At 40.1% G+C, this 27,925-nt stretch overlaps 1 protein-coding gene across 18 annotated transcripts in view; it reads right to left on the reverse strand.

Annotated features, from left to right (window-relative positions):
• Positions 1–242: 242 nt before the first annotated feature.
• Positions 243–27,925, reverse strand: part of rbfox1 (RNA binding fox-1 homolog 1) — a 1,725,607-nt gene continuing 1,697,924 nt past the window's right edge. For 16 of the 18 annotated variants that reach the window (XM_043711602.1, XM_043711606.1, XM_043711616.1 and 13 more), the window contains 2 exons: positions 2,309–2,384; positions 243–2,018 (listed from right to left, as the gene is read on the reverse strand). In XM_043711602.1, coding sequence (XP_043567537.1) covers positions 1,896–2,018; positions 2,309–2,384 — 199 coding nt within the window. In that variant the 3' untranslated portion in view covers positions 243–1,895. The remainder of the gene's footprint in view (positions 2,019–2,308; positions 2,385–27,925) is intronic. The other 2 variants (XM_043711601.1, XM_043711599.1) reach the window with 1 other exon arrangement.

A 27,925-nucleotide genomic window follows, 5' to 3' on the forward strand; every position in this document is an offset into this window, starting at 1 on the left:
AATGTTGTGTGTGTCTCAGCCCATCAGTCCTGACGCAAAGATCATGCAGTGGCTGCAATTAGGTTCAGCAACAATTTGGAAAACAGCTCTCCAAAGCAACTTAATCCAAAGAATGGTAAAATTCTTCTCCCCTGTTCCATGTGGGAGTAACTATTCTGCATGTTATTAGGACCAAATCACTATTTGAGCAACATTTGATAATGATGTTCTATTGCTGGTTAAAAAAGAAGCAACAGTATCAGTAATTTCAATTTAGTGAAATTTTATTGATGGTTATTGTTCAACTGATCATATTGCATGCACATACGATGACAAAGAGAAAGCCTGGCCACAACACTTTCCAGCAGGTTTTTAATCGCATAGGTATATCACAGATTGTGGGTTGATATTTACTAAGTGCCCGCCATGAGGCGCACACAGTACACATGAGGAGTATAACTAAGAGTTGCAGCAAAAAGGCAGAGGAAAAGTTTTGAAGCTGCATTATTACAAAAAACAAGGAGACCTGTGACAAACACCCCAACTTAGGTACTGTTAAACAGGACAAAGTGAACGGATTCCAGCATACGCACAGACAAGCTGCAATTTTTCAAGGACGCTCAAACAAGCTGACCCAACAACTTGCTTACATTGCGCTTTTAACACTGAAATGGCCCAGAGGCGGAATCGGCTTTCTAATTTTGTGATTTATTAAAGCATAATAAGTAAAATGCTTCCCTTTTTTGTGAACACTTGTTTTTAAATTCGGTCTAGTCCAAAAATAAAAGGCCTCCTCAGAAAATAATGTAACAAAATAACACAAGCTGTCAAGCAATGAAAAATTGCTGTTTGTTTACACAACACAGTCATGTCTCAAAAGTACCAAGCTGACGAAAATACCATGATTATCTACACTTAATGATTGCAATACTTGTAAAATGCTTATATAAATCTGAATATGATTATCATGTATTCCATAAAAATGATACGCCTTACAGTTGATCTACTATCCTAATTCTAAAACATCATAGGCTGTGTAATCTATAACTGAACATTTCCACTGCACAATTTGAAATTTATTTATACATTTTACTGGTACAAAGAACCTAGTTTATTACTTTCCTTCTGACAAAAAGAAAAATATAAACAATGCTTTATCACCATTTTTGAATGTTTTCCCTCCCATAATACAAAAGTCAGCAATGATATCAATAATTTATATATTGGAAGTAATATAAAAAGAATGCTCATTGATGGCCTAACTAGCAGATTTACTTAAATAGACCTATCTATGGTTGAACTGCTGAAATACTGCCTGGTGGAGTATCTTATAATTGAATGGATGCCCCGACTGAAACCTTATGTACAAGTGCTGAGAAACATCGAAAAACATAACCTTTGGCTTGAACAAATAGTGAATAATTTAAGACAATTGATAGCAAGATTCTTGGTGCAGTGGTGCCCTCTTTCAAATCTATATTATGTAGACTGACACCCCTTCCCTTAACCCACCCTCTTTCTTAAAGCAAACAATATTGAAATGAAGAAAAATGACTCATTTAGTCACTTGCAAACCTACAAAACAGGTGAGAATTCCAATGGCTGCTGTTCTGCATCTTTATTTCATATATATGTGTCTCAGTGATTGTGGTTCTCACAGTTCTTACATCTCACAGTCTTTAAATACCATTAGAAAAGCAGCTGCTTTTGCCAATAATCAAATATGTAACTTTCAGAAATTAAAACTCACTTATTAAAATACACAGAACAAAATATCTGAGGTATAAGATTAAAAAAATGTAATATTTTCCTCATTTTTAGAGTTGCTAAAATGATGCACTACTGCATGTATTGCAATACCCAGGCCTTGGAAAAGCTTCTTTTTTTCCCCAGCAGAAGATTTAATGGTATGTCATTTAGTATGGAGCAAAACGGCTGTATCCCCCTCGGTATATACTAGCCTGCAATGAAGAAAGAACGAGACCGACATCATCAGCAAGGCTCCTAGTCTTGGCATCAGTCAAGGGTGCAAAAGCATTCTGAAACAAAGTGATGGATTTAATTATCAAAATGACTAATTATTCCATTAAGCCAAATGTTCAGCTAGGTGATACTCACAAAATTAGAAATATAATAACTAACAAGCACTACATTGCCAAGAAATTAAGACATTCATCAAGTTTACTGGAAGGATTAATGTGGCATTTTAGCTGCTGTTAGCACCAGAGACAAATTCAATTAAGTTAAACTGAGGATATGCTGGCAGAGATTTAAAAAAAATGCAGGACTGAAGCAGCAAGAACAGATACAACAGAATTAATAATCTTACCACGGCACCAACGCCGTAGGTGGCTGCTGGAGCAAGTGCGTGGTGGTAGGGGTCTGCAGCATAAACTCTTCCGTAACTGCAAGTAAAGGAAGGGAGGATTAATTAAAACCATTCATGGAAAAGAAAGGAAGTACAACAAAGCTACAGTATACTATAGGAATCAATTGTTGGAGTTTGACACAAGGTGATGCATACTGGTAAAATAATGCAAACAGAAAATACAAAATGTAGAACAAAAAAGCAAAGCACATCTTTGTACCCGGACATATTAGTCCGTAATGTTTGTACATTAATATTCTTCTCATGTGATATTGAATTCTTGTGAGTTCCTTATCATAAACCAGCTCTCTACCTCTTGTCAAATGTGGGAACACAACAATAGGGACCATGCATGAGGAGACAGGCAGTGGGTTACTGAACCTTCATCGTATGGTAAGCGAAAACAGGTATATTTCTCTTTAGGCATGGGTGAACCAAAGAAATCACCTGAGCTGTAAGTCTCATGAAATTTGCTTCTTGTATTGCCTTACAACACACTTAGAATCAAATATTTGTTTTCTTTCTGTTTTGTTTGAAATGTCACTTTAAATTTGAATCAAAATGCATTACTCTGTGGTATATATTTGCTACTCCATTGCAAGATTTTTCCTTTCATTGGATCTCCTGATTCTGCAGACCACAGTCAAGCAAAGATAATGGGCAACAAACATTCCACGTCATCATTTCTATCTCTTGAATAGGCAGAAGACAAATTAGATTTTGTTTCAATTTAACTTAATTCCCGCTGCAGAAGTGATTTCCTTGTACAACACAGTTTAGCTTGGAAAGTGACAGTGTAAGAAATGACAGTTGAGAACTTGTTTCTGATCAGCCCTGGTGCAGCAAAGTAAATACATCAACTTCTGGTACCATGGAACCAACGAAAGGACAAGCCAGTGGCAACCATTACAATGTGCTTCATCTTCCCTTTATCAGCCTCAGCATTTTCATGGGATATGGGAGAGTTTAGAATTAATATTATAAAGGAAGATGGTGACTGCAAGCAAAGTTAATGTATTTCATTTAGCTGGAAGAAGAGATACTGAGCTAATTATTATGACGGAACTGTTTGGACAGCAAAAATATGTTATTGCTATTGGCAACCTACATTGTACAGTTAAAGTAATTCATTGTTCTGAAATCCTAACTACTGACTTATATGAAGCAGTTTTTCCATAATAAGCTATTTTTCCCTTAGACCTTTTACAAAAAAAAGTGATCCTACTACATTACAAGGCACCATCAGTTTGATTATGCTATCTAGTGTGGATGCTTTTTTCATTCCATAATGGCTCGCTAATGGCTGCTTATCAAATTGATAATTTATTCTCCATTAGATTGCTTTAATGAAAGTGTATTCAGTTTTAACGTGTGTTCGTGTTTACTGTATCTGAGCTCAACAGAAATTTGCTCAAAATAACTGTTATCATTTTAAAGTGAGCTATGATACAAGCAAAACAATTGTAACTGCAAGGTTTTGGAGAGTGACCTTTATTTTGCTTTTATAATGAGTGAAAAATAATCCAGTAGAAATTAATTTTTTTGGTTGTCTCAAACATTCAACATTCCTCAAATCTAGGTATGAAGTCTTGCAATCTGGCAGGGATGTATTGGTCTTCTCTGACTTTACTTCTCTTTGGCAACCCTCAGTAATAGTACTCGATCATATTAAATATGCAAGTAGGGTTCCTTGGTCTGTTTCGGAACATTTCTGCCAAGTTATGATTAGTTCTATGAGGGTACATGACAGCTAACTTGTAATTCTTAAACAGGCTGCTGGAGAGCACTAGTAAATGTCACTTCTTCCTTGGAGTCAATTGTATTCCTCCCAGATCCAAAGCACAGAAGAGAGCTACTCATGGGATGCACTTAACAACCTCATGTATTTGTCTATTTGTTCATCCTAGGACTTCCTTGAGGGCTAGTGCCAGTGTGGCACAGGGTCAATATATGATCCAATTCCTTGGAGGCACTCCAGCAGCTCACTATTATTAAAAGGAGTTCCAATTCTGAATGAATCTTAGGTCTCCAAGTTGCAACCCATTTTTGTTATATTCAGTTGGAAGATGTGGGCATCACTGACTGGGCCAGTGTTTATTTCCCATCCCTAGTTGCCTTTGAGAAGCTGATAATGAACTGTTGTCTTCAGCTGCCATAGTCCATGTGCTGCAGGGAGATAAACAATGCCCTTAAGGACGCTATTCCAAGATTTTAACCCAGTGACAGTGAAGGAATGGAGATATATTTCCAATCAGGATGGCAAGTGACTTGGAATTGAACTAGCAGGTGGTGGTGTTCACTTGCCCTTGCAGATGAAGTGGTCGTGGCTTTAGAAGGTGCTGTCTCAGGATCTTTGGCAAATTTCTGAAATGTATTTTACAGATCGTACATACCGCTGCATACTGTGTGTTGGTGGTGGAGTGACTGAATGGCACCACTTCCACAATCTATCAGGCTGCTTTATCGTGGATGGTATCAAACTTCTTGAGTGTTGTTGGAACTGCACTCATCTAGGCAAGTTAAAAATATTCCATCTTATTCCCAATCTGTGCTTTTAAAGGTGGATAGGCTTTGGGGAGCCAGGTAGTGAGTCATAAGCTGAAATACTCAGTCTCTGACTTGTTCTTGTGGCCACTGTAATTATAAACCGAGTCCAGTTGTTTCTGGTCAATGCTAACACCCTTGGATGCTAATTGTGGGGTACTGACTGATGGTAAAACCATTGAATGACAAAGGGTGTTGGTTAGAATCTCTCTTATTGGAGACTGTCACAGCCTGAGATTTATGTGACATGAACATTTCTTACAATATTGTCCAGGTCTTGTTTGACTTGAACATGAATTGCTTCAGTACCTGAGGAGTCATGAATGGTGCTGAACATTGGCAAACATTCCCACTTCCTACCTTATGATGGAGGGAAGCTTATTGATGAAGCAACTGAAGATGGTTGGACCTTGTAAATTACCTTGTGGAACTCCTGTAGAGATGCCTTGGAACTGAGATGACTGACTTCCAATGATCAAAACTATCTTCCTATGTGCCAGGTATGACTTCAAATGGAAGAGAGCTTTCTCCCTCATTCCCATTGATGTTTCCTACTTTGGGCACAAGATCCTAACCAATTTGTACCTGAGTTTTCCAATTCACCAAAGTTTTCTCATTGGAATTATGCTCCTTGTTAAATAAATAAAACTTTCCAGATAACCATTGAAATAGGAGGTGGTTTTATACATCTCTTCAAATATGGCAAAAAGGCAGCTTTCATAATAGGTGAGTGAAAAGGATAGGGAACACATTGCAACATGTAACTGCCAAGGAGCAGTCAGGGAATTTCAGATAAATTGTTCAAGTATAACTTGGCAGTTAATGCATTATAGGATGATTTGATGTGACTCAGAGCAGATCTAAAGGTTACATGTCACCAATAGGAGACGTCCATAGGTCATATAAAAATCAGATTGTCAAACGCCATTTGTTGAAAACATCTTGAAGTATTTTATTACTTTATATAGTTCAGTTCAGATCTATAAAAATGTGAAAACCAAGTAACATCACCATTTCTGAAGTAACTTGTGGAACCTGGCAACTGATGTAATTTGGAACTGAAATAAATAAATAGCCCATATTAACAATGCTGCTATTTACAGTTGTAAATTGTGCTTTGAGAATCAACTAAGATGTCCTTGTTTGCACATTTTCTCTCCAAACTATTGCTCCGATACAGCATCTTTATAATTTTTACTTATTTTTTATTATAAATTAATTTTTTTGAGAAATCTTTTCTTCAATAAGACCTGTGCTGACCTAGTATTGTAAGTTACCAAAGAACCAAAGTACTTGGAGATTCTGTTCCACTGGTGCTAATTAAACTCTTGCCTACAAACTCAATATCTCAGGAATCAGGTCATCTTTATGGCTCAATGCACTAAAGTGCAACTGCAGGCTGTTTATTAGAATTTTTGTTTATCTGTTCACAGGACGCTGGCATCGCTGGCTAGGTCAGCATTTAATGCCCATCTCTAATTCAGAATCAACACACTGTCACGGGTCTGTAATCACATGTAGGCCAGACCAAGTAAAAATGTTGGATTTCCTTCCCTGAAGGACATTAGTAAACCAGATGGAGATATGCAACAATCAGCAATGACCACATTGTAAATCCAACTTATTTTTTTTAAATTCCAGCTCATTTGGCTGGACAGCTTGTTTGCAATGCAAAGTGATATCAGCACGGTTCAACTCTTGCTGGTGGCTGAGGTGACCATGAAGGTCCCACCATCTCAACCCCACCCCCTGAGATGTGGTGACACTCAGATTTAAACTCACCAACACTCGTTTCTGTCTAACGAGAAAGCAGTCCTATGATCTTCTGGGACCATAGTGACCTTATGTTACTTAATGCCTGAAAATGCTTGGGACTTTCTCAATGACTTTTCACATAACACATTGGGAGACAGACAGAAGATTTAAGCACCGCTCCCTGTTGTGATAAGAAAAAAATAAGGTTGAATTCTTTACGACTGAATTCCATCCTGAACTCTGGCTCGATGAGACTAATCAGGTTTCTGCCTTTGATTGGAACATGAATTTTAAACCATGCATTTTCCACTAATTCTTCAAGAAATACCAAAACTGCAGTTGATACGATTAGCTACTATTTCAAACATTACTCCACAAAATGACAGAATGCTGGCTGGGCTGGTGATTTCTAATACAACCGGCTCCCATTCACCGTAGTGTTGACCTGGGCAGGTGCTAAACAGAGGCAAAGCCACTGTCTGGAATGTGGGATGGAAAAGCAATAACATGATCATCTAGATGTTACTCCCTCTCTTTTCAAGGCATGGTCCAGTGTTTATTCTGCAGGAATGTTAAGCAGAAATCTCGAATCTCTAACTTCCTGAAAATAAGATGATTAGTGGTATAAGAAAAACAACAAAAAGAGTCATAATGTGGAGGTGCCGGTGTATGACTGGGCTGGACAAAGTCAAAAATCATACAACACCAGGTGATAGTCCAACAGGTTTAATTGGAAGCACTAGCTTTTGGAGCGCTACTCCTTCATCAGGTGGTTCATTCATCACCCAATAAAGGAGCAACACTCCGAAAACTAGTGCTTCCAATTAAACCTGTTGGACTATAACCTGGCGTTGTGTGATTTTCAACAAAAAGGGGGAAGAGGAACCATGGAAGTGAATAGTCTGTCACATTCGTGCTGCCTGGTTGCACAATAATGAATTTTTACACGTTAACAATTGAAATATATCATGATTGATTGTTTAAATAAGGAAATTGAGCATCCTGCATCTCAGTTGCTACATAACTGCAGTTTAATGAGTTAGAGAATGTCAGGAAAGTTCTCACTTCAATAATGGCCACAGGTGACTTTTGGGATGATGTTGCATAAGACAGGAAACTTTGCAGGAATTTCACTTCTGAGCAGTTCCAAGTAAATCTATTTGAAAATGATTGAGAACAAGCTGAGGCTCAACAGCTAGGCCCTGTTAACATTCATAATCCTGCCTCATAACTGAAGGGTAGTCACATATAGAATGATAGAAAACATGAACAGGAGTAAGGTTTTTGACCCTGCTCCACCATTCATAATGAACATGGTTGATTATCCAACCCCATAGTCTGTTCCTGTTTTTCCTCCAAGTGATTTGATCCCCTCAGTCTCATCCAAGTGTTACATCCAACTCCTTCTTGAAACTACACAATGTTTTTGCCTTGATGTTTTTTTGTGGTAGCAAATTCCACATCTCAATCCTAAATTATTTCTGCCATATCTGTACACTATGACCCTGGCTCTGGACTGTCCTCCATGGGGAAACAGCCTTCCTGCATCCTGCATCTACCTTGTCTGGTCCTGTTAGAATTTTATAGAATTTCCTATGAGATGCCTACCCCCAACCTCATTCTTTTGAATGCCACTGAATATAATCCTAACCAAATTTGGGGTGGCATAAATGTCACAGAGCTCACACTGCAGCCTCACAGCGCCAGGAACTTGGGTTTGATTCCACCCTTGGGTGACTGCCTGTGTAGAGCTTGAACATTCTCTCTGTGTCTGTGTGGGTTTCCTCTGGATACTCCAGTTTCCTCCCACAATCCAAAGATGTGCAGGTTAGGTGGATTGGCCATGCTAAATTGCACATAGTGTCCAGGGTTGGATAGGCTAGGTGAGTTGGTCATAACAAATGCAGGGTTACAGGGTAGGCAGTGGATCTGTGTGGGATGCTCTTTGGAGATTCAGTGTAGACCCAATGGGCCAAATGGCCTGCTTCCACACTGTAGGAATTCTATGATTCAACCTCTCATAATGTTGGTCCTACCTTCCCAGGAATCAGTCTGGTAAACCTTCACTGCACTCTCTCTATAGCAATAACATCCTTCCTCGGATAAGGAGACCAAAACTGCACACAATACTCCCGGTGTGGTCTCACCAAAGCCCTATATAAATGCATCAAGAATTTCTTGCTCCTGTACCATCCTTGAGCTTAAACAACATACTGCAAAAAACATGCAATTAAAAGTTGTCATCAATTTAATACAGAAATCAGGAGATTTCTTTTCTCTCTGAGGGTCATTATTCTATGGAAGTTTTTCTTCCCCAGACAGCAGTGAATGCTATGCCACTGAATAATAATAACTCGAAAGTACACATGATGCCATCACCTATGGATATTAAAGCCCCAACCTTATGTTAGTCGCAGGAAGGGTGGAACAATTTTAAATTCAGTGATAAATACTCAATAGATTAAAATTCAGTTAATACAGTTCAATACATTGGACAATGTTTGAAAATTCAATAATATGACTTTTTATAGTCTACAAAGCAGCTGATTGCTCTGGTTACATTCAGCAAAGTAAATAGCAATATAATCAAAGAACTACAGCTGCTGGAGATCTGAAACAAACTAAAACAGAAACTGCTGGAGAAATTCAGCAGGTCTGGCAGCATCTGTGGAGAGAAAATAGTTATGCTTTGAGTCCTGTGACCTTTCTTCAGAACTAAGAAAATATGAAGCTTGTTTTGATGTGCTTCAGTTACCCAAATTACAAATGTTGTGAACTGTAGACATTTGATTCAAACAGAAGTCTCATTCAACTTTATACTTTTCATGAAAGTCTTTCATTCTCTGTTTCCTGATTGAAATGTGAATTTTACTAAATTGGTTATTAATTTATCAACATTTAGCAGCTGCATATGATGGTATGTGAAATAAAAAAAAGTTCAACAGACTATTTCTTTTTGTTCATATTTTTTAAATTACTTATCGCGTTTTAATATACAAAGATAAATAATGCAGTATCTCCATCAATTCCTTCTTTAAGGAAAGAAAAGACTTGCATTCATGTAGTGCCTATCACAACTTCAAGATGTTCGAAAAGCGTTTAGCAGACAATCGAGTACTCTTGACACCCAGTCAGTCATCATTGTAATGAGCCTGTTAGCACATATTTCCTGGTTGAAATGGACAGGTAAGTAACAGTCAGTTCTACCATTCATAGTCTATCAAGACTGCTATAAAGCAGGCAGAGAGGTTTTATGACTAAAAGCTCCTCACTAATTAATGAGTCATTGATCACATTCTACTGATGTATTATATTAACAGTGCTGGAGCAATAAGAACATTGGTTATATAACAGTGCTGGAGCAATAAGAACCCACTGTTATAATCTGTACATCCTACAGCACAAGGAAAGGATACGTGTACTGAAATGTATCGGTAAAAACAAGGACTGCAGATGCTGGAAACCAGAGTCGAGATTAGAGTGGTGCTGGAAAAGCACAGCAGGTCAGGCAGCATCCGAGGAGCAGGAAAATCTTGTTTCAGGCAAAAGCCCTTCATCAGGAATGGGGTTCTATTCCTAATGAAGGGCTTTTGCCCGAAACGTCGATTTTCCTGCTCCTCGGATGCTGCCTGACCTGCTGTGCTTTTCCAGCACCACTCTAATCTAGTACTGAAATATATGTACAGTGTGAAACATCCAGTGACCAACATGGTCTTTTGAGTGAAAAGAATTGATCAATGGTCAGCTGTCTCCAAACAGAAGGATAAAAATAGCAGTACGGTACAGTAGTGTCTGCTAAACAGATTAGGCTGTTATTCATTTGATTTTTGAGGAATGTGGGGTGATCCATTCAAAATTCTGAGGGGCTTGACAGAGTAGAAATTGAGAGGGCTGAATCACAAACTAGGGAACACAGTTACAGAGTAAGTGGAAACGCATTTAAAACTGCGATGACAAGGAATTTTAGAGGGAAGTGTATAATCAGGAACTCTCTACATCAGTTGTGCAGAGGGTAAATGTTGAAGGTGGTGGATGCCACTAAACCTGGCGATGTTATCCTAGATTGTGTCAAGTTTCTTGAATGTTGCTGGAGCTGTTTTCCTCCAGTCAAGCGGCAAGAATTCCATCACGCCTCTGAACTGTACCTTGAAGATGGTGGACAAACATTGAGAAGATGAGAAGTTATTCTGTGTCATCATTAGCCTCATGACCCATTTGTCTAAATGCAGAATTTAATTGGCTGTTCCACATAAATGGTTACAGTTCCTGGTAAATGGAAACCACCAGAATATTGACAGTGAGAAAATTAGTAATGGTAATGCCTTTGAATGTAAAAGGGAGATGGTTAGTTCCTCTCTTGTTGGAAATGACCATTGCCTGGTACTTGCGTGTCATAAACATTACTTACTACTTATCATCCAAAGCATCCAAAACCAAGTTTTGCTATATATGGATATGGATATCAACAAATGTCCCTTGTTTTGACTTTGATAGAAGGAACATAATTGAAACAGCTGAAGGTGGCTGAACCTTGGTATGTTCTGAGACTGAAATGATAGTTCTCCCAAACAATCCCAACCATATTCCTTTGTTCTAAATATAACTCCAACCGTCGAAGACATTTTCATCCCAAATTTCCATTGATTTAACTTCACCAGGGCTCAGTGATGCCATAACTGATCAAATGTTGCCTTGGAATCAAGGGCAGTCACTCCCATCTCATCTCTGCAATTCAATTCTTTTGTCTATACTTGGGGCACAGCTTAATGGAATCAGGAGCTGAGTAGCACTGGTGGAATCCAAGCTGGATGCCAGTAAGTTTATTGCTGAGGAAGTGGGTGGCAAGGTGGCTCAATGGTTAGCACTGCTGCCTGGTTTGATTCCAGCCTTGGGTGACTGTCTATCTGTATGGAGTTTGCATATTCTCCCTGTGGCTGTGTAGGCTTCCTTCAGGTACTCAGGTTTCCTCCCACAGTCCAAAGATGAGCTGGTTAGGTGGACTGATCATGCCAAATTGTCCATAGTGTCCAGGGATGTGTAGGCAAAGTGTACTATGTTTTAATAACAAGACATATTAAACTAACATTGTAAAATTTCCCATATTTTACCTAAAGGTCCTTCCACTTACTTTGACAGATTATTTTAAGACATGGAATCTATATTATTTGCAAAACTGTTAACTTAATATGGGCCACAGGAAAAAAGCCTTTCAATATCTTATGCCACAATGATACCCAATGATATTACATGCCATTTGGAATAGGGGAGTTGAAAAGACCTACTGCCATACATGAGAATATCTTGAAACATTTCTAAATGAATGTATCAGAATGAAACTCAATTCCCACATTTATGATATAAAACAAAAACACAGTGCACACCATTACTGCACAGCAAAATCACTCCAAAATTACATGACAGATTATGAAAAACCTAATTGTTGAATAAAGAGAGCTTGGCGTCACAGGTAGACAGGGTGGTGAAGAAGGCATTTGGCACGCTTGCCTTCATTGGTCAGAGCACTGAGTGACATGTGGAGTTGGAATGTCACATTACAACTGTACGAGACATTGGTAAGGCCACATTTGGAGTACTGTGTACAATTCTGAGCACCCTGCTACAGGAACGATGTTATTAAACTGGAAAGGGTGCAAAATACATGTACAGAAATGTCAGCGAGCCTGGAAAGTTTGAGTTTTAAGCACAAGCTGGATAGTCTGGGAATTTTATCCCTGGAACATAGCAGGCTGAGGGGTGATGCAGAGGTTTATAAAATCATGAAGGACATAGATAAGGTGAATAGCCAAGGTATTTTCGTCAGGGTGGGGGAGTCCAAAACTAGAGGGCATAGGTTTAAGGTGAGAGGGGAAGGGGACCTGGAGGGCAGGGTGGTGTGTATTTGGATTGAGCTGCCAGAGGAAGTGGTAGACACTGGTATAATTACAATGTTTAAAAAACATTTGGATAGGTACATGGATAGGAAGGGTTTAGAGGAATATGGGCTAAGTGCAGGCAAATGGGACTAGCTCAGTTTAGGAAATCTGGTCAGCTTGGGTCTGTTTCCATACTGTATGACTCCATAACTCTATCACGCTCAACACATACATTTTCAAAATTCAGTTTATTAAGCATAATCTCAAAGCTGTCATCAGCTATACCATACGCCACTTAATTTAAAATTACTGATTAAGAAATTGAGATCGTGATTTCAACTTAAATTTCAAAATATATTCATGACATTAAGTGGGATGATATTTTTACTCACAAGGCAATGAAATTCAGTACAACTTCAATTCTCTGTTAAAAGTCATTCTCCAACACAACATGTTTATTTTGACGTAGCAGTGTTGTCAGTTATTGACTGGTCAGAGAATTATTATAGTTATAATTGTAATTTGAAGTGTAACTGAGGATTGCAAAGAAGACGTTATAATGCTAGAAATGTAATACCTTTGTTCTTATACCTTCCTTAACTTGCGTTAAAACCTGAGCAGAGGTGAGATCAATGCTGACTTCCTAACGCTCACTGGATTACAACAGGAATGTTATCAATATGATCACTAGAACTGTATCATTAACAAGAAATCCAAGTTAAACTGTCATAGTTAGAAACAAAAACTATGGGTATGTAATTTCAAATCAACAACTAATGAATCCCTCTTGTCTTCAATGCAGCTTGCAGCCATGCTACAGTAGTAGAGGCTTTTGGAAAACTAAATTGAAAAACTCAATTCAGTATAAGTGAGAAAAATCAAAAACAGCAATGTTAACCTTCCCAGATTTAGTCAGTGACATGACAATGAGTTTGTAAATCCCAAAATAAAGTTGGCAATCGAGGAATTTACACCGTGGATCACTTTCATGACTCTGAGGGCTTTAGAACATGATTGACATTTAGCCTGGACCTCAGCAAAAACCTCCAATATTTCTGCTCCCTTGGCATTGACAACAATGGTTATTCTTAACCATTTCAGTAAAAACCATCATTTGTTTTCAACTGCAGATCATTACATAAGATGTGTTCAGACCATCTCAACTGGAAAGGATCCTGAAAGATTCAAATCGCACTTTCTCCATTCAGATTTCATCCTTTCCCTACTTAATCTTGTCACATTTTACACTCAGTCACATTTGACCAAGCATGTGAGTTGACCTGGAATTGCAAGCATGAGGCATTCAAGCTGTCAAATAGATAATGACCATGAAACCAAAAGGGTTGTTACACCTTTTTATTGCATAAGACTCGAAAATGAATGCATGCTGCAAAACAGGAACAATCTGAAGATCCTGTCACAAAAACTCTTTGCTTCACACTGGGGCTAGCCCGGTTGTCTTGTTTTAATCAGTAGAGTTGTAATCATGAAATAACCTTCCACTTTACTTTTTAAAAATATCGTTGGCCCTGCATTTTAAAATCATTTTGTATGTTAAAACGTATTAGAGCATTCAAGTCATCATCCTTGGACACTCCTCCATTAACATGACTTTGATACATTCATATGAAATTAACAGAACAACAAATTAAAAATATTGCAACCATTGTATATCATTCTTTACATAGCGATTATTTTAAGTAACTCAGCTCTGGTGATCTAGCAATCCCAAATCATTAAACACAACTCTCTCTTTTTATATATTTTAGTTCTTAAGACTAGAGATGTGTGAATATTTTATTTTTTATATAATTATTTCCAATAATTAACCTTCCTGCTCTTAGAGTGGGGCATAAATTCTGCCCAGGACAATGAAATTATAGCTCTTCCTCTCTCATAGCTGCTAAACAAAAGCGGGATGTTTGCTATTCATATTTTCATTTTAAGGTGCATAACTTCCTGCCGTTGAGTTAAAAGAGAAAATTACTGGGAGTCCTGGAAAAATTGAACAAAGAACAATGTAGGACAGGAACAGGCCCTTCAGCCAACCAAAACTGTGATGACATGTGGTGCCTTTCTAAACTAAAAACCTTTTACCTCTATGTTGTCCATAATCCTCAATTCCCTCCATATTCATATATCTTTCAATATGTCTCTGAAATGTTACTATGGTATTTGTCTCCACCACCTCTTCAGGCAGCACATTTCAGGCACCTATCACCCTTTGTGTAAAAGAAAAACCTGCCTCTAGTATCTCCTTTAAATTTATCCCTTTTTACCTTTAAACCTATGTCTCCTAGTCAGTATTTTCACTCCTCATCCTTCAATGTTCAAGTGAAAATAATCCAAATTTGTCGAATCTTTCCCCACAGCTAATACCCTCTGAATCAGGCACATCCTGGTAAACCTTTTCTATAACCTCTCCAAAGCCTCCACATATTTTTAGTAGGGGGATGACTAGAACTGTATACAATATCTCAAATGTGGCCTAACTAAAGTTTTACACAGCTGCAACATCACTTTCCAATTTTTATACTCTATGCTCTGACTGATGTAAGCAAGCATGCCACATGCCTTCTTGACCACCTTATTCACTCGTGTTGCCATTTTCAGGAAACTGTGGACTTGTATGCCTCGAACCCTCAGTACGTTGATGCTATTAAGGGTTCTAACATTCACTGTATACTTCCTCGAACCTTCCAAAATGCATCACCCTGCACGTGTCCAGATTAAACTCCATCTGTCATTTCTCCGTCCAATCATAGCCTATCTGTATCCTGTTGTATCCTCTGGCAGTCCTCCTCAGTATCTGCAGCTCCCCAAAACTTTCACAAGTTTACCAATCAGGTCACCTACATTCTTCTCCAAATCATTTATATATATTAAAACAACAGGGGACCCAGCACTAAACACTGTGGAACACCACTGGTCACAGATCTCCAATCTGAAAAACACCCTTCCACCTCTATTCTCTGTCTTCCCTGACTCAGCCAGTTCCTTTCATTCCTCGTGCTTCTCGGATTTGTTATCAGTATTCCAGCAGAACGTCTGATCTCATCTATTTTCCAATTAATGGCATGTTTTAAAATACTGCAAAGGACAGTCTCAGCTTTGTGACTCCAAATAGTGATTTAACATAAACTAGGGTGAAAGTTTGAAGTTTTTCTGTCTCCACGGTTCCTCTGCTCATGTCACATCTGAAGATTGGATTAACTTTTACTTCTATCAAACACATGATTCACTTTTAATAAAATAGTGTCTAAACATCTCATCCCAATGTTATTTTCTTTATCTTTTTTCATAGTGATGCAGGCCTTCTAGTGATGCCATATTGTAATTGCCCTTGAACTGAGTGGCTTGCTAAGGTTAATTCAGAGGGCACTTACAAGCCCCTCCATTTTGTGGGTCTGGAAACACATTCAGTCAAAACCAGGTGGGGGACAGCAAACTTGCTTTTCTAAAGGACATCAGTGAATCACATGGGTTTTTATGTGTTAAGTGTGGCAAGCATTATGACTAAAATTAGTTTAATTCCAGATTTATTTAATAAATGAATTCAAATTCCAGCATCTGCCATGGTTAGATTTGAACGCATGACCCAGAACATTAGTCTGCACCTCTGGATTACTAATGGGTTTATCCTTTGTTGCAATCAACTTGGAAGTGATTTATGCTTTTACGACAATTACTTTTTTAAAAAACCTTTCTACTACCAATGTCCCCCACAAATGCATTCAAATTTCTTATTTCAATAGCCAGTTCATACTTGCAAAACAATAATATATTCCTTCTGTTTGCCTGCAAAGACATTAAAGCAAGAATAGATAGGGAATTTTTATTTCATTAGCGGTCATAAAGTTAGCCAATCAGAAAATTTATTAGCCAGCTTTGAAGTTCATCAACCAACCCATTAAATAGAATAATGCTATGATATAATACCTTTTCCACCAGATTATTAGCCAAAACAAAATATATCTCGCTACATAAAGCTTGTATTAATAATCAGTGAACTGGCAAGTAGCCAAAGTGATCCCTGATTAAGTTAATGATGGATTGCATCCCTGTGAAAGGCTTGGCACTTAAGTTGAGAAAACACGACAATGAGCTTCATTTAGGCCTCATCACATCTGTTTATGAAAATAGATTTAATACACTTGGACACAAATCCATATTTAGACCCAAACACACCTTTAAGAAGTTAAAAAAAATGTTTAAAAGTATTTGTGATTAAAATTCATTGCTCTTTGACCTGACAGATTAATTGTTTTAGAGACATTCAAATATCCCTTTATGAAAGCTTATACTTTCTAAAGCATGGAATTAACCATCATCAGTTCCCTCTTGCCATTGTCAAGTTTTAACCTTGCAATGTAATTTACTGTGCCTTTCTCAACTTAACAGAACAAACAATGATACTGGCACTTTTATGTTTCACACAAAATAGAAAGAGGGTAGATCTTTCCCCTCCTTGGAGGTGGCAAATGAATTGACAAGAGAAGAAAAATATTGGACAAGTTTGTTCTGGAGAGATACTCATTCCCTTCTTGCCAACTTCCCAACAAATACTGTATGAGGAGGTTCACATGTGATTTGTCAGCAATTAAGACCTCAAAGTGGCCAATTAATGGCAATTTAAGGGTTGTCAATTACCACTTATCCAATGACCTGCTTTCTCTGGGGGCAAGAAAGATAGTTAGATTCATAACTGGGACATCATATGGCAAACTGCCTCAAGTCGTCCCAATCTGGAGGAATTCAGAAGCAAGGACATGGATCAAAGAGGCAGCCTCTGAGAATCACACCCCAGCTCTTATCTCCAATCCACTTGAACACCTTCATCCATAAGCTGGACCGTATGACAAAGAGATTAAAGAAAAATCCTTCTCATGCTGAATCAGTTCTGGATTAGTACTCAACTGGTGGACCTGAGGACCCAGAGCTGCCAGCCTTATGGCCACCCAATGCAGCGGTGTCAAGGAGCCTAAAAGGAAGGGATACTTGCACTTGTTCTCTTCTCAGCTCTTAATGAGCAATGCCAGCACTTAACGGAGGGAAATCTGGTGAGCTCTCTCAACACATTAGTCACCAACTAACACACCAACTAAATTGGAAAATCCCAGTTGTGGTTTAGGTATTGATAGGGTGAATAACTAAGGTATTTTCCCAGGGTGGTGGAATTGAAAACTGGAGAGCATCAGTTTAGGGTGAGAGGGGAAAGATTTAAAAAGGACCTAAGGGGCAACTTTTTCACACAGAGGGTGGTGCATGTATGGAATGATCTGCCAGAGGAAGTGGTGGAGGCTGGTACAAATACTGCATTTAAAAGGAATCCAGATGGGTACATGAATAGGAAGGGTAGAGAGGTGTATGGGACAAGTGCTGGAAAGTGGAACAAGATAAATTTAGGATATCTGGTCGGCATGGACAAGTTGGACAAAGAGTCTGTTTCCGTGCTGTACATCTCTAATGACTCTACTGTCTCTCTCAAAACTAATATCCAAGTCTTCAGTTCTACATTGCTCATTTGTGTAGCAATAACAATCACATATAGATGTCAAGCATAATCTAATTCTAGACTAATGTTATTGGGCAATAAATCATATGTCAATAACAAATCTGCATATGGATTCAACTCCTTCTGTAAGCATGATGAAAATCGTATACAATTATTACTTTTAGCATTTTCTGTCAAAGGCAGAATTTAAATCCTCTTCACCTCCCTACCACCCAAGAAAGGGTCAAAGGCCAAGGGTAAGTAAGAGGGAGGGTATGGGCTGGAGTTGCTGTTGCCTTCCCACTTCCCTCCAGTTCAGTCTGGGCCAAGAAGCCTGCAGATGCCCCTCCTGCCAACACACCAATTGAAATCCTTTAATTGTTCAACCAGCAGCTAGTGGTTGAGTTGGGGCATACAGCAAACCCTGCCATGTTTTCCTACAGCTTTCCATCATTCAAAGGCACTCTGTACTTGATTAAGGGACTCAGCATTGGGGAGGAGAAGCCAACTCCCTGCCCTTGATGTTAATCCACTTCTCTGACAACCCCATCTTAGCCTGCTTACTTGTCTCCAGAGGATATACTGCTGATCTCCAGGTAGCCCCCACTGTAGCAATGACAGCAGCTTCTAATCCCAGAGCATTGTCCATACCGAACAACTGTTGGACTCTCAGCAGTAGCTCGTGGGTGGGATTCCCACCCTTGTGAAGCCTCAATTCGGTTTGAGGCCCAATACTGTCCAGGTAAATGCCTGATTCCCTCACAATAAAATTAAGTCTCTCCATGGAGAAGCGACAAGAGGCAGGACCCATGTTGCCATCACTAAATTCAAGCCCGGATTTTCTAGTTCTCTTTTGACCATGTTTTGATTGCATGTTTTCCTTGAGTTAAAAACAATTAAACACTGACTGACACATTAATATTCCATCTAATTTCTCTGTATTGTACATGATCCATTTGGCATTGCACACTCCATTTAAGATTGTCATTTGACTCCATGTATGCACATCTCAGTGTTTTCTTGCACAGCCTGTTTGCCCTCTTCAGAGTAAATTCTGGACTGCTGTGTGCCTGCACGTCTCTGCAAATCAGAGGGAAGATTTTTTAGACAGGTACTTACCTGAAAAATTCAAGTCCAAAAAGAAACTAGACCATAAGTCTTCAATTGGGACTTGTTTGAACAAAACTTAGCATTAGGAAAGTGGACTCTCAGTATTTGGCCATCACTATAGGGGAAAAAAAAACACGAGAAGCTCCCAGGGGCATGGGAACGCAGCACTGTGGTTGGAAACCTATAATATTTATTGGTGTTTTAGCATCATTTGTTGGGGCTTTAATCTCTCAAATCAGAGTCCTCTGCAAATTTCATTCAAATATGCTTTATAAGAAATAAACATTTTTTCCGTGACTGCCAGAGTCATGGAATGGTCCCATTTCTATTCTGTTCAATCTCTTCATGACGTTAATGACACTTTTTTCCTTTGTATCAAAAAAAAAATCAGATTTCCACAAATATTGACATTTTGGTAGTTATGTTACTCCAAAAAAAGTTACAAACTAATTATTATGTGAATATGTATTTCTGGAGTATCGCAGTCACTGTAGCACTGCAGTCACATTCCAAATATCAGTGTATTGACCCACCTGCCATATGGGGAGATGCATAAAATAAATTCTGTGAAGCTCCTTTATTTTGAGTATTTCTAAATTATTGGAAGGAGAAAATATTACATGGTGTCAGATGGTACCTTAGAGTAAAAACACAAACATTGAAGAAATCTGATCCTCAATTAGGTTGAAAAATCAACCCAAATTTGTGCTGTCCAATGAAAGTAAAACTGAATGAATTGGACAAAGCAAAATGGCTACCATCGCTTAAAAAAAAACATTTAAAGAAAATCAGAACGCTCACGGTTCATAGATACATTCGAGAAGTTGAAACAAAAGTGCAGACTGTCATTCAGTGGCTTTCCAAAAGGAGAAAAAAAGTTTAGCTCCATCCTTCTTGTTGCCAGGAGAGAGAGAGGATGAAATGTGTTTGATGCTGGGAGCTGAATGGAGAAACAGCAGAAACTCAAGCAAAGCTCTGAAGACAGATATGCACATATCTCCTGTCACGTTCACATCACAGAATTTACTGATATGCATTTCAAGGCTGGATGTAACAATGTTATCGATAACTCCTTAACATGGAAAGTGAGAATGAGAAGTAAAAGAAACCAAATGTCCATACCACGAATGTGGGGATATAATTGACAAAGGAACCATACGGTGCAAGAAATGACTCAATGTAACATTTCTCAGAGAAAAGATATTCACACAACTATGCAGATTATGAACAGGGTATAAAGTAAGCTGAAGATTGATTGAGGGGTGCAGAATAACATTAACCCTAATGCTGAAGATCTTGCCAGAAAATTTTAAAGAGAATGAATTCTCAAGGAAAGGCACTTTGAAAGTGAGCAAAGTCATGGTAATGCCATAGGGGACAAAGTGAGGCCTGACATGAGGAACAACCCAAATCAGAGGGATGTTAAAAATAGAATGATGTTTACTTCAGGTTGGACATGACTAAAACAGACAGTGCTGTTATCTTGGGGTTGAACAGTTGTGCAAAGCAGCAACTTACCTCAGTAAATCTTGAGGTAGAAAGATCCAATTACCCATTAGGGAGTGGATGTAACATCACTGAAATGGAGTCAAATTAGAGATGAGACCAGGAAAGATGAAGAATTACAGATACTTCCAGCAAGTGATCGAGGGATTATCTGTTAAGATAATAGCAAACATAGCCAGCTACACGATATATCACAGATGACACCTCACTTGAAGATGTTATGCTTGCTGGTTCTGGAATAATCAGACCCAAAACGATGTAGAAAGAACTTCTCTACAAGATAAATGAAGCCTTGTGAATGGAGAACTGTGAGCTCAGAGCCAGATCATCCATTTACAGGATAGCATCAGCAAAAAACATTGAAAGAATGGTTTATACATACAATGTATACTAGGAGGACAAAGGTATACTTCAAAAAAAGGTAATGACTGTATCTAAATACCACCCTGACTGTAGCAGACTATAGGGAATCTGTTGTCAACAGGCAGGAATAATATCTTATAGGCCCAGATCATTCAATCTGATTCAGGATCCATATTTTCAGTTCAAATCAGACAAAGTGTGACATACTCAAATGAGTACTGTGAAATGTTAACAAGTTGCCACTTACGGCGCCATCTTAGGCACAAGGTTCAGATTCTTCAGGATAAATTTTTAGGTAAAACAATAAGTCCAGCATTGATGATCATAGGAATAAATTAGAAAACTAGAGAAATAAAAAGTTCCGAACAATGGTCCTCCAAACCCAGTTGGTGGCTGGCATCCAGCCAGCAGTTCACACCGGGCCTTGACTCCAGCCCACGCCAGGCCTCATCCCAAGGCTCTCAAGGCTAGGACACTGCTTGGGAATCACCTCAAGGCCAAACATCCATGCTAAGGACAAGCCAAGCTGAAAAAACGCCACTTACTGCTGACAGAGCACCACACCAGGCCAAGAGACCACCACGCCAGGCCAGGACACCACCACACTGGGCCACTGAGACACCGCCACACCTGGACAGGAGATCGCCACACTGGGCTGGGAGACCACCATACTGGGCCACTGAGAGACTGTCACGTCAGGCCGAGAGACCGCCACACCAGACCAGGAGACCACCATGTCAGGCCAGGAGACCACCATGCCAGGCCAGGAGACCACCACACTGGGCCGCTGAGAGACCACTACACCAGGCCAAGAGACCGCCATGTCAGGCCAGGAGACCACCACGCTGGGCCACCCACGCCGGGCCAGGAGACCACCATACCAGGCCGGTAGGAGGCCTTGTCGAGTATATGCTGAGGTCAGGAGTGAGAGACCAAAAGGAATAAGGAGAGAAGAGGAAAGCAATATAGAAGAGAAGAAAAGTGAAAAAAAAAGAAATGGACAGAGTGGATGAGCTCCACCTGAAGCATCCTACTCCACCGGCATACATTACCTGAAGTCCCAGGTCTACAGAATGGCAAATTCAAATTGTCAAGTGAACCAGAAAAAATTAGACAACCAAAGGAGAATCCAAACCATGTCTGGTCATTCGATCTCCACTGCTCCCAGCTGACCACGACATTGTCTGCAGAGTTATTAAGTATAACAGGAGTATCTCAACAAGATACCTCCTCCAAGTGACCAAGATGGAGTCAGACAACAACTTACTGATGCACAACAGCAAGGAGGTCAATGCTTCAAAAAGCACATTTTAAATCCATGTTGTTGAAAGGAGGAACTGTACAGGTACAGGAGCCAATCATGAAAACCTGCAGCCCGGTAAAGATGGTGGGTGAACAGAGTCTGCAAGCTCATACATCTTTGAGATTAAAACTGGTCAGTAAATGAGAAGAAACAGAGTTCAGACATGACCTACATGTTGAGCAGAAAAAGCAGAAAAGACTTTCAAGAACACCAACAACATCACTTAGCAGCAAAATATCAATGGCATCTCGCACGACAACATCAACAACATACCAACAAGTGGCACATGGTACCAACATCATACACATCCATACATCAGGAGCAACATGCACAACGTTGCATCTACAGCAAGCCAGCTCACCACTGAGGGCGCTAATCCCAAATCTACAAGGTGGAGATGGAACATCCTATCAGCTAAGCAGTAACATCAATCATATTTTTGCTGGAATCTGTATAAGTCTCCAATAGGGTTCATGTTTTTCATAGAATTTGGGGAAATAAAAGATAACAGTTCTATTAATATAAAGGATTGTTTTATAGAGAATGAAGGGTTTTGCATTGTTTTATTATTAGTAAAGAAGTAGGAATTAATTGTTATATCTTCTGAATGTCACATTTGTTTTTGCATTTCAGTTACACGGTCAAGAAACAATATATCAGTCCAGCAGCCACATGGCGAAATACAGGAAATGCACATGAAACAGCTCAGTATTTTGCATCTGGAGTCTGATTACATGTAACATATTGGAACCAGAAGAATACGGTCAAACCCTCAGTCCTGATACTCCGGTTCATTAGAAACCACATATATGACCAAAGTTGTGCCTCAGGACCCTTGTGAAGCTCTGGTGCACTGACATATATCTGGGAATTTCACAGGAACTCTGAACTTGGAGTGGGCAATTTGCTGGTCTCAGGGACACTCCAGAATTTTCTCTGACTCTGAGGGAGAATCAGAGACATCAGATATTTCCACAGTACTTGGCTGAATTGTCACCAAGACGACCATTGATAGAACATACCTAATCTAACTCCTGGATAATTTCGGAATTGACATCTCAATAACTCCCACTCACCATCATATCCCAAATCCCAATGTATGCCCCGACCCCAGAAATATGGGCAACCTTCCCTAACCACCCCTCTGAGCTGACTAGCTCCCTGACCACCCCCTCTGAGCTGACTAGCTCTCTGACTACCCCCTCTGAGCTGACTAGCTCCCTGACAACCCCCTCTGAGCTGACTAGCTCCTTGACCACTCCCTCTGAGCTGCCTAGCTCCCTGATCACTCCCTCTGAGCTGCCTAGCTCCCTGATTACTCCCTCTGAGCTGACTAACTCCCTGATCACCCCCTCTGAGCTGACTAGCTCCTTGACCACCCCCTCTGAGCTGACGAGCTCCCTGACAACCCCCTCTGAGCTGACTAGCTACTTGACCACTCCCTCTGAGCTGCCTAGCTCCCTGACCACTCCCTCTGAGCTGACTAACTCCCTGACCACCCTCTCTGAGCTGACGAGCTCCCTGACAACCCTCTCGGAGCTGACTAGCTCCTTGACCACTCCCTCTGAGCTGCCTAGCTCCCTGATCACTCCCTCTGAGCTGTCTAGCTCCTTGACCACCCTCTCTGAGCTGACTAGTTCCTTGACCACCCCCGCTGAGCTGACTAGCTCCCTGACCACTCCCTCTGAGCTGACTAGCTCCCTGACCACTCCCTCTGAGTTGACTAGCTCCTTGACCACTCCCTCTGAGCCGACTAGCTCCCTGACCACTCCTTCTGAGTCGACTAGCTCCCTGACCATTCCCTCTGAGCTGACTAGCTCCTTGACCACCCCCCTGAGCTGACTAGCTCCTAGACCACTCCCTCTGAGCTGACTAACTCCCTGACCAAGCCCTCTGAGCTGACTAGCTCCCTGACCACCCCCTCTGAGCTGACTAGCTCCCTGACCACTCCCTCTGAGCTGACTAACTCCTTGACCACTCCCTCTGAGCTGACTAACTCCCTGATCACCCCCTCTGAGCTGACTAGCTCCTTGACCACCCCCATGAGCTGACTAGCTCCCTGACCACTCCCTCTGAGCTGACTAGCTCCCTGACCACTCCCTCGGAGCTGACTAGCTTCCTGACCACCCCCTTAATCCCAGCAATATGTCTCAAACTATCCAAATACCTGCCCCTGACGGATAACCTCAACTCTTAACGCAACCACTTAACAAACCCCACCCCCCGCTTGTCCTGACCCAACTAATGTCCCAAATGCAGTAGCTTCCATTACCCAACTACCGCTCAACTACTCAAATACCCCATGAATCCCCTACCCACTTACCTTCATCACCCAAACTACCTACACAATTACCTTAGCTAGTTATCCATGCTCCCCAACTTCTCTTAATACCTTACGCTTCCTCATACTCCTCCCCTTTTGACACGGTAAACACCTTCATTTTCTAGCCCATCTTGCTTCTAAAGATGAACTCAGAACATTGACTCTGTTTCTTTCTCTACATGTGCTGCCAGAGTATTGCCAGTACTTTCTGTTTTGAATTACCCATGCTGCCCAACCAACCATTCACTTGTTAATTCACTCACAGTCAAAAACCCAACAGTTAAACTTAGCACATGGTAGTAGTGACGGTAAAAATGAGGCATGTCCTGTTTCCCCTTTACTCCACTCTGCTTTGATGATATTCCCTGATCCCATGTGTCTGGAAAAGCCAAGCTAGGAAATCCAGTGTTGTGTAAGAGAAGGGAATTTATAGTCATAGAGCATGGAAACAAACACTTCAAATCAATTTGTGCATGCTAACTAAGTTTTCCAAATGAACAGTCCAACTTGCCAGCATTTGGCCCCTATCCTCTAAACCTTTCCGATCCATGTACCTATCCAAATGTCTTTTAAATGTTATAACTGTACCTACATCTATCACTTTCTCTGGCAATTCATTCTATATACGAACCACCTTCTGTGTGAAAATGTTGCCCCTCAGGTCCCTTTTAAATTTTTCTCCTTCACCAAAACTATGCCCCCTTAGTTTTGAACTCCTCTACCCTACGGAAAAGACTTTTGCTATTCACTTTATCTTTACACTTCATGATTTTATAAACCTCTTTCAGGTCACCCGTCAACCCCATAAGCTCCAGTGAAAAAAGTCCCAGCGTCTCCTTATAATTCAAACCGTCCAGTCCCAAAAACATCCAGGTAAATCTTTTCTGAATCCTTTCCAATTTAATAATATCCTTCCTAAAGCAGGGCGACCAGAACTGTACCACAATATTGCAAAAGAGGCCTCACCAATGTCCTGTTCAACCTCAACTCCTATACTCAAAGCTCCGAGCAATGAAGGCAAGAATGCTAAATACTTTCTTAACCACCCTTTCTACCTGTAACACAACTTTCAATGACTATGCACCCCTTAAGCCCTGGGCCTCCCTGTTCAACCACACTACCCAGGGCTCTATCATTAATTGTACAAGTCCAAACTTTTGTTTCCGCTACCAAAATGCAATAGCTTGCATTAACCCAAATTAAACTCTATCTGCTACTCCTCTACCCATTGACCCAATTGATCAAGATCCCTTTGTAATCTTAGATAACCATCTTCACTGTCCACTATACAACGAATTCTAGTGTCATCCAAATTACTGACCATTCCTCCTAAATTCTCATCCAAATTGCTTATATAAATGAAAAACAACAGTGAACTCAGCACTGATCTCTACGGAATACCACTGTTCACTGCCCTCCAGTCTCAAAAACAACCCTCCATCACCACGCTCTGTCTCCTATCCTCAAATTTTCTATCCAATTGGCAAGCTCTTGCTGAATCCCATGTGACCTAATTTTACTAATCAGTCTACCATGCAGAACCTTGTCAAAGGCTTTACTAAAGTCCATGTTGACAATGTCTATCGCTCTCCCCTCGTCAATCTTTTTTGGTTATGTCCTCAAAAAATACAACCAAGAGACACAATTTCACATGCACAAAGCTGTGCTGACTATCCCTAATCTCTAAGCCTTGTCCCTCAGAATTCTGTCCAACATTTATTCATGCCTGATGTCAGACTCACAGCTCCCATGCTTCTCCTGAGATTAGGAAACGTGGAGAAATAAGATCATGTCTTGAAAACAGTCAGCATTTCAGAAGAGGAGTCACTAGAGGTCCTAAGTAACATAAGTCTCCAGGGTCTAACCAAGTGTATCCTGGCATGTTGTGGAAAGTTAGGGAATAAATTGCAGGCCCCTAGCAGAGATATTTGTATCATCTGTAGCCACAGGTGAGGTGCCAGAGGACTTGATTTCAGAAAGACAATGATTGCTGCACCTCAGAAGATCTGGACCTTGGTTTCTGCTATTGTTCGCAACAGTCCTCACAGTGGTATATCACAAAGAAGCGGAAACATCATGGGAATTGAACTTTCACGTTACTGGTTAGAACGGTTACAATAGAATCATTCAATCTCCTGCTGTGTTCCTAATGAGTCCCATTGGACCAACTTGGCACAGGGCTCTCCATTAACAAACGTGAATGAATGCCTAAATCGGAAACCTGCACCATCCCCTTACTATGTTGGAAGGAAAGCAAGACCTTCTCAGAGATGTTAATTAAAGCTAGAAGGGAAGTCCAGGACTCTGATGTTGCAGGCTCCCCCACCAAAAGAGTCAAGAGAAACTCCCTTCCCATTAGTCATAGCTTGCTGGTGGAAGCCTTGCCTAGCTGCTGCGGTGAGCCTTTGGACAACGCAGTCTGCATTTCCCTTTACCAGCCAGTTATCACATTCCACCAGAAATCAGATCACAGCAGACCAATAGCATTTAATAAGCTCCACCAGTTAAAATCTGCCAGGTAACAAGTACCTCATGGGATTAATGTCTGCTCATGTGATCTTCCAGGCATTGGTTAAAACCAACTCTCCAAGCTCAGGATGAAATGTTATTGCTATGGTCCAGTAATAAATGCACAACAATGAGCACTGAAGTTGCAAAGGTTCTAACACATTCAATATTAGCTGATGGAGTACAGTAATGGTAACCTGAAACAAATTTAAGATGGGCACCAAAATCAAAATAAACAAAATGCTATCAAGAGATATGTGCTGATTCAGAATGATTTACCTACTTTGACAGTACAGATATGCTCATGATTGAAAGTAATTTTTGGCCCAAGTTTATAGAGAGTAACATGCATTAACAAAGTACTTGCATCATTTCTGGGCTCAAGTCAATTTTTCCTTTTTATGCTTTGCACAATCTATAACTGGAATCAAAGTACTAAGCAATTTTGAATATGTTATTCTTATGGACTTGGTGTATTTTCCATTCACAAAGCATTTTAGCAGGTTTCTATAGCAGTAACTCACCCAAGCATTTCATGTGTTAATATAGGGAGCTTTAAAGTCCTGAACAAACAAACCTAATATATTAAAAATGAAAGCAATTGCTTCAGAATTTAAGGCAATTTTTGTGTGGTGGATTTAAGTTCCCTATCAACAACACTGGCCTTTTCTCGAATGCTGATATTCTTCGTTGTTTAGGACGCTCTGTAGCAATTTGATTTTTTTACCGACTCCATTGTTACTTTGACCGGCTCAGGCCTGAATTTGTAGAGTCAAAGAATTCCCTGATCCTGACTTGG

Source organism: Chiloscyllium plagiosum, chromosome 21 (assembly GCF_004010195.1).
Source record: "Chiloscyllium plagiosum isolate BGI_BamShark_2017 chromosome 21, ASM401019v2, whole genome shotgun sequence".
In the NCBI taxonomy this organism is placed as follows: Eukaryota; Metazoa; Chordata; class Chondrichthyes; order Orectolobiformes; family Hemiscylliidae; genus Chiloscyllium; species Chiloscyllium plagiosum.